Below are 12,078 nucleotides of genomic sequence, written 5' to 3' on the forward strand. Positions count from 1 at the left end.
AAATTAATAAGAGATGGATTTTTTTTTTTACTTTTTAAAGTAGGGAAAAATTATTAAATCACTTTTAAAAGTAAAATTTATTTAACAAGCATCTATGATTTTTTAAAAATTTTAACTTTTAAAAGTAAAATAAATTGACTAAATTACCTTCTGATGCAATTTTTTTTTTTTAGATTGGTGTCTGGAGACTTTTTTGTACTGTCATTTTGGTTTTTTTAATTATAATCAAGTTGATGGAAAGGATATTTGATATTTTAATAAATATAGATTTTATTTTAAAAAAATAAAAGTGATTGGTGCATGCAACAAATATATCATCATATGTAAATCCTTTGATGTATAAGGATGGTGCGTGAGGTGTATTGCTGTTGATAAACAACACCCTCTGTGAAGACATTGGAGTAATTTTGATTGCCCCTCCCTCCCTGAACAATGCGTTTGGCTTGCTGGCCTTTGGTTTAGCGACAACAATCTTTTTTTCCCTTTATTTTTTCTTACCTCCTCAATTTCAAGGTCTGACCCTCCAAATATTCAAAGTAACATTTTAATTTGTTTTTCATATTTTATTATTTGTTTTATTTAAAATAATTTATAAAATTGATTATTTTATTTTGCAACTTCAACCCTTAAAATCAGTGCATTCTCACTCGAGTCCACATTCTCTCCCGTGTCCCTAAATAAATTTTTTTCTTGAAGTCTAAAACTTTCAATTGAATCCCTTTATCTATATTTGTTGGTAGATTATGCTCAATTTTGCGTTCTGCTTCGAAAATAGAAGCTGCTTTGTAGACATTCTTTCCATTATATTTAAGGATTCAATTGACATTTAAAACTGTATTTGGATGAAATTAAAATTTGTATATAATTACAGGGTTGAGTTGGAGTACCATTTTCTTTTTCAGCTCCAGGAGCTGTAGAGCCCTTGGATAGCTTTAAAAAAAAAAACGAAAAGAAAAGAAGAGCCCATGGATAGCTAAGGTTTTTGGACAGAAAAAGGGGCATCTGTTGTGGAATTAATTATTATGATATCACTAATATGCCCCCGGGTAGAATAAAAGTTGTGGCAGAAAGAAAAACTTTTGAAAGACATCTGATAATGACATTTGATTTTAATTTTTAATTTATCTTTACAAACAATTTTAGATAAGAATGAGTTAAGCCCGTTTGGTTGCTGATTTTTTTTTTTTTTTGAAAAGTGATTTAATTTTTTATATTTGATAATATTATAAAAATAAAAGTTCAAAAATAATTTGAAGTATTTGACTATATTATAAAAAATAAATTAAAAAAATAACCTAATAGTGTTTTAATTTTTTAAAATATTAACAGAATGAGAATTAAATTTGATAAATAAAAAAATTAAAAAAGATAAAATTAAAAAATTATTTTAAATAAAATATAAATAGATCAAAAAAATAAAAATCAAATCTAACAATAAAAAAGTTGAAAGAGAATGATTTTTTTTTAAATCATTTTTATAAATTATTTTAAATAGAATAAATAAAAAAATAGGAACAAAACCTGATTAATAAAAAAATTTGATTAAGAACAAAACAAGAAAAAAATAAATAACAATTAAAAAAATAAGTACCAAAGTTCATATAAAAATCAAATCAAATTAAATTATAAGGGAACAAATTAAAAAAAATCAAATTTAAACAAAATATATAGCAATCAAAAAATTGATGATCAAATTTAATATAATTAATAACTAAAATAATATTTTTTAATTTTATCAACTTCTCAAAAGTATTTTTCGCTCAAAATAAAATGAATATTTTTATGAAAACCAAGCCACAAATTTTTTTGATAAGAAAATATTTTCTTTGACAATTTTTTTAATGATAAGTAAACACAAAAAAATTTAGAAAATAATGTACAATAAATCATTTTTTACGAAACAAACATAGTATGAGTCCATTTAATCGAGCCTATGAATTATGAATTTTAAATTTAAGTCATAATTCAAAAGTTATTTTTTTTATAAATAATATATGAAGAAATTAATTTTAAATTTAAAACATATTAAATGAAAAAAAATTGAAAATGATTTTGTTTTAAAGAATGTAGTACAAGTTAAAATCTGTACGTTGAAAGTTAAAGATTTTTTTTTTTACTAGAATAAAGTTTTGATTCAATTCTGTATGAAACTTTTGATTCAAGTCTAAAGCTATTTGTACCAAATATGCTTAAATAAAAGTTTTATTATAAAATTGAATACAAATTTTGCTTTGATAGGAAATTAACATTTGCATAATCGATACCGAATATAATCTGTTATGTGTGCAAATAATTAAATTTTACAAATTAATTTAATTTATTTTTAAGTTTGTTTGGCTATAAATAATTTTTTCTTTAAATCAAAAGCTTACATTAAAACCGAGTTAAATTTTGCTTTGATTGCAATTTAAAAAATTTAACTTATGAACTACAACCTATACTACATTTAAATTATATTACTAAACATACTCTTATTAAAACCCATTTTAACTTATTGTTGTTATGAATTATTTTTCATAAACAACTTTTGAATTACAGATCAAAATAAAAAAATTATTTTTCGTAAGTAAAGCAAAGTATCTGTACACACGACAGAGGAGATTTAGTTGAAGCAATCGTCCCACAGAATTTCCACCGGTAAAGTGGAGTATGTGATTAGATTCTCTTCCACAACTCAATAACCCTAAGGACCCCAGGCAGTCTAGCTATACTGGCTTTCATGACGAGTCCATTATTCCATGAATATTGCTGCGAATCTTTTAATCAGCTAGTCTTAGAAAATGGATGCTGAAAAGCCACTTAACCAAGCAAGAATTGAATTCTGTTTATGATATGAACAAAAGGAACATATTCGTTGTTTGAGATTCCTTCCATACTTGATGTACAATGATGAATCAAATACAATTGTCAGCTCCAGCCTCCAATGAAGGCTCGAGACGGTGCTACTTCGAAAATGTCTCCAATTTTAGCTGGTATTATGAAAACCATGTTCTCCATGCTTTCCCTTTACAAAATCTGTGGACACCCTCTTGACAATTCTATAGAAAGGAGTGGTTATAGTTCTTGCTTCATTTCAAAGCAGATTCTTTTAACTTGCTGCTGTTTATAAAGAGAGCCTAGTCTGATTGGAACGCTTACAACTTATTAAAAGCCCTGAGCAACTTGAAGGTAAATTCCTGGGCTAAAAAATGGTGAGCAAACAGAGCAGTCCTCGAGCAGATTCGTTAGACCATCGTACGGATCTTCTATCGCTTGCTGAGGCCGGAGAGACTGTGAACATGATGACCATGGAGCCGTCCTGGCAACTTAGTATTGATAAGTTCCGGTTGCCAGAGAGACGGATGGATTCTCATTCTGGCTTTGGATGTTTTCTGAAGACACCGAGTGAGCTTTCCATTGATTTTTAATGTCATCAATTACATGCTTAAAACACTAGTTGCTTATGAATTTAAGGATTTCTTTTTCCTCCTCTCTGGCAGGGAGACACAAGAAAATTTCAGAGTACTACAGATGGCAGGAAAAGCTTCTCGAGGGATTCAATGAAGTGGAATCATTCGTTGAATTGGGCATTTCGCCAGGAAGCTTAACGGAGGTTTATTGTATTTGTCCTTTTCCTTCTCTTTTTTCCTTCTTGATTTTCAATCCCTCAAATCAAATACGAGTGCTTATAGGAGCGGAACCACAATTTGTCCCAAGTCATAACTATTTTGAGACCATAATCTTATAGTAACTTGGTTCTGTTTCACTCATTTTAAGTTGTTCCCAATTGACTCTCATGAAGATTTCTCTCTATCCTGTTATCTTTTTTATGCTTAAAACATTTTTTTTTGTTCAGGATGAAATGAAACAACTTGCTAGGAATGAGAGAGTGGCAATATATGCATCAAATGTAGCCAACTTGGTGCTTTTCTTGGCTAAAGTGTATGCTTGTTTTGAGAGCAGATCATTGGCAGTGATAGCTTCAACTGTGGACTCCCTTTTGGATCTATTGTCAGGGTTTATTCTGTGGTTTACTGCTTACGCTATGAAAAAACCAAATCAATATCGATATCCTATTGGCAAGCAAAGAATGCAACCTGTGGTAGGCCTTTTTCCTCAGCTGATCTTGAAATAAAAGCTGTATATGCCCTTCTTGTTCATTGTTTTTCAGTGCCTTGAAAGTGGGTGATTCGAAATCAGGCATTCGAATCCTCAAAACCTCAACTTTAAGTCTTCGTTGCTATATCAACGTCCCTGGAAACAATTGTCCATAAAACGCTCCAGCATTGGTGCGTCGTTTAGCAGAAACACTCAAAATTATGCAATGCTTCATTTGCTGCCTTCTGCTTTGAGTGGCTTTAATGAAATATGACCTTTAGGTCATTGAAGAAGGTACAAGTGTGGCACACAATAGGAACCAAGTCTAATGAGAGTGTATCAATCACAATTGCGTATTTAAGGTTATCAATTGTTTAAGCCGTCTTATATATATATATTGTGCTTTTTCACTGATTCGATGTTCTTTTTTATTTCAGGGAATAGTTATTTTTGCATCAGTAATGGCAACTACTGGATTACAGATATTGTTCGAGTCAGGAAGAGAACTTGTTACAAGGGTAGATGCAACATTTATTAATCTACGCTACAACTGCTATATTATCAGAAAGCATTTAAAGTCATCTTTAATTAACTTTATGCAGGCTCAACCAGAAAGAGATCCTAACAAAGAAAAATGGATGATTGGCATTATGGTCTCTGTCACAGTGGTAAAATTTGTGCTCGTGGTATATTGCCGCAGATTCAACAATGAAATTGTCAGGACATATGCTCAAGATCACTTTTTCGATGTCATTACTAATTCAATCGGTCTAGGGTCAGCAGTGTTAGCTATCAAGTTTTACTGGTGGATTGATCCTATTGGAGCCATCCTTGTAAGTTGACGGTGTTAGTTAATGATTCAGAATTATTCAGTAATATTGGTATATGCTCCCCCCTTTCACATTATTATAGTATAGGAACAACTGATATATTGAAACTGAATTGTAGATAGCTTTATATACAATGAGCAATTGGGGAAAGACAGTGGTGGATAATGTTAGGTCATTGATAGGGAGGACAGCTCCACCAGAGTATTTAGCTAAGCTGACGTATCTAATCTGGAACCATCACAAGGAGATTAAGCACATCGAAACCGTTAGAGCATACACATTTGGTTGTCAGTACTTTGTGGAGGTTCATATAGTCTTGCCACAGGACATGTCTCTTGATCAAGCGCATGATATTGGAGAGACACTTGAAGAGAAGCTAGAACAACTTCCTGGAGTTGAGAGAGCTTTTGTCCATGTGGATTTTGATACCACTCATCAGCTGGAGCACAAGTCCAAACGTCCAGGAATATTCTGAAAGCAAATCCCTTATTGGAGACTACCTTGTTATGGTTCAAGGCATAGCGAGCACCTTCTGGGATCTTCCTGAGGACATCTTCAATTAACGATGGAATTAACAAATCGAATCTTACTGAATGAATTATATGAAACTAGCTGATCGTATGATAAATGAGTATCTATAAACTTGAAGAGGTTTAGAAACTTGGTAGCTTGGATTGATATTTATCTGTGGGGGAAAAACTTACAAGGGGTGTTAGGGATGGAAGAAAGCAGTTCTTTTGTTTACTGGGATATTTGTTTTGTCATTTAAGTTGGGATTTTGGCAACTTGTATTTGTTTATATTAAACTTTCAATTCATTAATGAGCTTAATAGTGTTTAGTAACGTGTGATCCTCTGAACTGCCATCCCCTTCAAGAAAAAAGAAAGCAGAAAAAGGAACGAAGGATCATGCTTGATGACTGATCTTGAGCATGCTTTCGGGGAGTCAGCATATCCCTTTCAACAGTAGCATGCTCAAGATCGATCATCGAGCATGATGCTAGTGGCAACTCTTCATCTGTTATGCAACTGTGGCTATCTGTTTAAACAACCATATAGTTTACGAAATATCACTTCCTTTTGCTAGTGGATTAGTTCGTTTTGATTATTATAACAAAGCTTTTCTAGTGGGTTAGTTGTTCTGTGTGTGTTAATCTTGATCTTGTGTTTGTCTTCTCATACTTTTTTGATTGGTAGTAATTAAACCGTGAGCTGCGAATGAAATGAAGATATTCCTGCTAGGATTCCTTTCATACTTGACCAGTAAAACCTTAAATTAAATAAACTCAAGTCAGCCTACAAGGCATGAATGGTGACGGTATGAAACCTCTTTAATTTATGAAAAGTTGTTACCGCTAAACTAAATAATATTCACATGGCTGATACTTTGTTAAATATAATGATTCATAGTCTTTTGTCCTTTAAACTAAGATGGCTTGATATGTTTTAATGTTTATAAAATGTACCATCTTATCAGCTTTCATTCTTGTGTTTCTATCTATTTAAGGAGTGAAAATCCTACCTTCTCTGCAAGCAAAAACTCTTCCGCCGACAAAAAATGGTTGCTAGTCCTCGAATCGATTCGTTTGACTATAGAACCGAGCTTTTATCACCTCCCCCACCTGGCGAGAATGCTTCGGTCACTAGCGTGCCATCATGGCGTCTTAATATGGATAAATTTCAGCTGCCGGAGAGGCGTGCAGATTCCGATGTTGGCTTAGGAAGTTTTTTTAAGACAATCAGTAACGTTTCACTTCTGGTCGTGCTATTAATTGTTTTGGTTCTAAGAAAAAGAAACAGCTCTTGAATATTTGTTTTATGATTAATATTTGACAAGTTTGATGATCTCTAGCTTTAATTTAATCTTTTATTCTCCATCCAGGGAGACAGAGGAAAATTGCAGAATACTACAGGAAGCAGGAAGAGCTTCTCGAGGGGTTCAACGAAGTGGACTCATTCACCGAGTTGGGTATTTTGCGCGAGGGCTTGACTGAGGTTTGTTGCCTAGCTTAACCTAACTGTTCAATATCATTCACACCTGCTAGAAAACATCATGTGAAGTGCAAACTTAGACACTTTCTTGATGCCTCATAATACCATCCAAATCAACTGGCCTGGAAAGCTTCAAATTAACAAATATCTTAATCAAAATTCAATCCGCTTCCTATGATGGTGATACAGAATGAAATGAAGCAGCTAGCAGAGAGCAAGAAGATAGCAATATATGCATCCAATGTAGCAAACTTGGTGCTTTTCGTGGCAAAAGTTTACGCTTCGGTTCAGAGTAGATCAATGGCTGTCATAGCATCAACCTTGGACTCTCTCTTGGATCTCTTGTCAGGTTTCATTCTGTGGTTTACTGATCATGCTATGAAGAAACAGAATCAGTACCAGTATCCCATTGGCAAGCAGAGGATGCAACCTGTGGTGGGTCCCCCCCTTCTTTTCCATCAATTTTGAAACTAAAACTCATGTTTCACACTTTAACTTGCCAAATGAAATCAAACCTTTTCTTCCGAGGAGAAAAATAAAGTTGGGGAGATTTTCGTTAGGTCTTTATGTAAGCCCATAATAAGAATCGGTTTAACCATCCACTAATCAAACTGTTTACAGGGGATAGTAGTTTTTGCATCAGTAATGGCAACTCTTGGGCTACAAATATTGTTTGAATCAGGAAGAGAACTTATCACAAAGGTATGCAACACGATTGTGCTGATTATTTCGTGGTTCAACAGAAGGCATATAAGATCAACGAGTTATTTATATATGCATATGCTAAACTTGGTATCTACTCTACGCAGGCTCAGCCAGACAGGGATCCTACCAAACTAAAATGGATGGTTGGTATCATGGTTTCAGCTACAATAGTAAAATTTGTACTCATGGTATACTGTCGCAGATTCGAAAATGAAATTGTCAGGGCATATGCTCAAGATCATTTATTCGATGTCATTACTAATTGTACCGGTCTAGCCTCAGCTGTATTGGCTATCAAATTCTTCTGGTGGCTCGATCCTATCGGAGCTATACTTGTGAGTCACTGGCGTTGACACCGAGTTAATCAATTTGCTATCCAGCTAGTAGCTTACTGATTTAACCATAATTAATTATAATGCAGATAGCTCTATACACCATAAGCAATTGGGCAGGTACAGTGATGGAGAACGTTTGGTCGTTGATCGGGAGGACAGCCCCACCAGAATATTTAGCAAAACTGACGTATCTAATCTGGAATCATCATGAAGAGATTAAGCAAATCGACACCGTTAGGGCATACACATTTGGTAGTCATTACTTCGTGGAAGCTGATATTGTCCTGCCAGAGGACATGTCCCTTGGTCAAGCGCATAACATTGGAGAGACACTTCAAGAGAAGCTTGAACAACTTTCTGAAGTCGAACGAGCTTTCGTTCATATCGATTTCGAATACACTCATCAGCCAGAACACAAGCCGAAGCGAGCTAGCTAGAAGGAACAAAATCATGGCCAGGATTGTGGATCATTTGATCTGGTTAATTGAGTTATATGCCTGCTTTTATTGTGATTAAGTGAATAGAATGAGCTAGTGGTCATTACCGGCCTGATTCCTTTCAGGAGGAACAATGGATTTAAGAATAATAACAATAATATGATTTGAGGGTGTTGCCGGATTGTTAAAGGTACACTCCCTTTTTAGTCATGAGGATTAGTTCAAATCTCAAATCAGGTTGTGGGAAATAAAATTGTCACAAATTCCTTGATTTCTAATCTTCGCGCTTTTAGAGACGTTCTGCTCTCCCTTTGCCAACCATCAGGGACAGCAAGATGATAATTTCCGTGAGTAATATCAAATCCGTACTGAATTCCTTCCTTTTCCCGTTTCCACTTATCTGGTTAAAACGTTGCAGGGAGGTGGCATCCACGTATATTTGCTGCCCCTCCCATTTGTTCGATGAAATGCCTCATTGAGCTATGAAACTGTTCTTGTAAGGTTTCTTAATAGTTTCCATGTTCTCTCCCTTGCATTTTGTTTGTTTAGAATCTGAAGAAAATGAAATGGAATTTGAAGCTTCTTTCCCTTTTGTTCTTGCCACATGAGAATGATGTCTTCTATGACTCATTATATTTAGGTTAACACTTCAGAATATTATTAATAAAAACCCTAGCCTCTTTCATTTTTTTTATTTGTTTTTTTGTTAATTTGCATTCTATAATGGGATACCATCCACTTAGAAAAGTGACAGACCATACCCAATCTGTATTACCCGCCAGCAAGTTAACCATTGCACCTTTTCTCATACCCGAGTCATTGATGAACTTCTCTCCATTAGAGTCAGCTAGAGGACTGTGAGGGTGCCAATTGTCAAACCACTTTTCCAGGTAAAAAGAATAGAGAGGGCCAATAAACCTGAATGGAGAACAAAATTGAGTTTATCAGTTGCACTCGTCCAGCATATGAAAGCGATCTATATGTCTAGTGCTGAATTCTGGCAGTGACTTGATCAACGAGGGTTTTACAGGAGATAAGAGGTCTTATTTGACAAGCCAAAAATAAAAAACTAATATTTTAGTTTTTCTTTACTTGTTTTGCACACTATAAAGAAAAAGTCAAACAAAATACTAAAATGCTTTTTTTTTTCTCACAAATGCTATTTTTACATATCTATCCAAAGAACCAAAACCAACAAAGTGGGGTCACTAAAAAAATAAATCAATTAAATATATAGCCATGTGGAAAAAAAATAACATCAAACTTATTAAAAAATAATAAAATATTTGTTTCTTCCACTCCAATATAAATAGTTCTTCAAATGGCTTTTTTTCATTGGAATAGATACGATAAAAAAAAACTATATTTATACTATTTAAAATATTATTTTATCAATTTAGCTTTTCAAAATAGTATTTTGCATTGGAGATGCTATAATGCCATCTGATATTCCACTTGGGTAAATGCCACTCTTGTCTGGGTTTGGGGAAAGTCCAGAAAGGGATTGAAATTCCATAAGCACATTATGAATCACAAAAACAAAATTGACTTCCCCTTTGCTGAAGATCATCTAGTCATCGGCAAAACAAAGGTGGGAAAAATCCTCTTCTTTCTTGGCACCTCAGTGAAACTTGAACTCAGCCTTGTCTCAGGGGACCCCCCCCTGAAAATAGCCTGCGTTAACATTGATAGAGAGCCCCCCCCCCCCCTCACTGTTAACATTTATAGAGAGACCCTCTTATGTGAACAATCTGCTCTCTAATGCCATCTGGTATAACCATCAAATACAAGTCATGACAATTATTTTTCTAATTCAGCTAGGCGAAACTATATTTTATATTACAAACCTTTTTAAAAATTAAGTTCGAAATACAGTTTTTAAATATTTTTTTAATTGAGTCTCGTATTACACTGTTTGTTTTAGTGTTTCACAAATATTTTTAAAAAAAATTAAATTTTTTTTATTTTTTGATATTTTCAGATGATTTTGATACGCTAACATCAAAAATAATTTTTTTTAAAATACAAAAATATTATTTTGATGTATTTCTAAGTAAAAATCACTTTGAAAAACAATCGTAATCACACTTCCAAACACAATTACATACCAAACATTTAAGTATATATGTTTTTTGTTACACATAAACTTCAACCATAATTTTTACCAAACATATATCTAAATCCAACTAACCACAAATAACTATATTTTTTCAAATTTATTTTTTAAAAATTACAACAGCAAGAACTATTAAAAAACAAACAAAGTCTAAATCAAGCATGATTCTGCTACCTGTGTGCTCATCAAAATGGATGCCATCACCTTGAAGCACATATTCAGCATCAATCTGAATTTTGTTGACTGCAGGGCGTATTATAAGACGACAGCTGAAACGTTTGAATAGCTTGAGAAATTTTTAATTTCAAACTCAAAATAATTAAACACACTGCACCGTATTTTTAAGAGTGATTTGAGCACCTTTTTAGTGCGTTCTCTGTTTAATCGTTTTGCAAGAAAGACAACGATATCCTACCTATTTCTTTAGCAATGGAGATTGTAGATTTCCTCAGATCATGCATTTCTTGCACTAATTACTTCGATATGTTTAATGTTCTGCTGAATCAGACTTTGTTGTCTGCAGCAAGTTGAATGAGACAAGCTAAGATGTTAGTGCCATCCAATTCGATCACGATAAGTATATTTTAACATAAATAGTGATTCCATTTTAAAATGTATATATTACTTTTGAATTTTCATGAGCAATTTATTATTAGTACTGTTGTTTTTATATTGTATACATAATAACTGAAAAATAAAATATTAAAATTTAAATTTACAGTGTTATTTAAGAACTATGTAAAAATAAGTAAGTAAATCAACATTATAATTATTTGTTCTTGAGTTTTGAAAACAAAAATAAACCTGACCTTGCGTCTTTTTATTTTTTTAAGAGGTTTTTCTTTGAAAAACAATTACATACACAACACGTCATTTATTGATACAGATGACTCGCCGTTCATTTGCCTAGTTTCTAGTAGCCCAGTTGGTTGAAAACTGAGCATAAACTCTCCTTTAATTTTTTGAATCAAATAACCTATTTTCAATCAATATATTTACCTAAAAACACATGGAAAACAACATACACAACTCAATATATGTAGTTTTCTCTAGTGCATTTAGAGAAATTTAATTTCATTCTGTGTTTACGCAAAATTTTAAGTAAATTCTTTAAAGTTTTTATTAATTGATGATGAATACAGGATATTTTTTTTGCTGATTTTCTTTTTAGATGATCGCTTGCAATGTATATGAATATGATCCATATTTCACAGCATATTGCTTGCCACAAAGTCACAGCTCACAGTTAAAACGACAAACAAGATGACATCTACCTCGTAATAATCATACTCAACCTTCATCGAATGATCTCGTCTATGCCCCACGCTCTTTTATGTTTTTTTAGGTAACGTGACTGAGAGCTAGGATAGAAGAACAGTTAATTTATTACAAGAACTGATTATAGAAGACTCTATGCAAGGAATAAAACTGATTTCAATGATAAGTTATTCTGCCTTTATGCACATGTTCCCAGTGATCTTGCATTGTCGGCCGATTAATGGCTCATAGGGCAGTAGCAATTGCAAAATGCTCCCTTGCATTGTTCTTCAAGTAACTGATGCCTTGTTTGCTATTGCATTTCAAATA

The 12,078-nt window shown here is 33.1% G+C and overlaps 2 protein-coding genes across 2 annotated transcripts; both read left to right on the forward strand.

Moving 5' to 3' along the window:
- The first annotated feature begins 2,931 nt into the window (after positions 1–2,931).
- Positions 2,932–5,746, forward strand: LOC118043082 (metal tolerance protein 9). The gene is made up of 6 exons (XM_035050909.2): positions 2,932–3,384; positions 3,480–3,592; positions 3,836–4,081; positions 4,515–4,595; positions 4,680–4,910; positions 5,026–5,746. Exons 1-6 carry the CDS (start codon positions 3,189–3,191, stop codon positions 5,380–5,382), a joined length of 1,224 nt encoding a protein of 407 aa, XP_034906800.1. The 5' UTR covers positions 2,932–3,188; the 3' UTR covers positions 5,383–5,746.
- A 147-nt stretch (positions 5,747–5,893) lies between these two features.
- LOC118043083 (metal tolerance protein 10-like) lies at positions 5,894–8,653 on the forward strand. Its single transcript, XM_035050910.2, has 6 exons — positions 5,894–6,648; positions 6,789–6,901; positions 7,088–7,333; positions 7,520–7,600; positions 7,708–7,938; positions 8,025–8,653. Exons 1-6 carry the CDS (start codon positions 6,465–6,467, stop codon positions 8,373–8,375), a joined length of 1,206 nt encoding a protein of 401 aa, XP_034906801.1. The 5' UTR covers positions 5,894–6,464; the 3' UTR covers positions 8,376–8,653.
- Positions 8,654–12,078: the final 3,425 nt, after the last annotated feature.

Source organism: Populus alba, chromosome 10 (assembly GCF_005239225.2).
Source record: "Populus alba chromosome 10, ASM523922v2, whole genome shotgun sequence".
NCBI lineage: Eukaryota > Viridiplantae > Streptophyta > Magnoliopsida > Malpighiales > Salicaceae > Populus > Populus alba.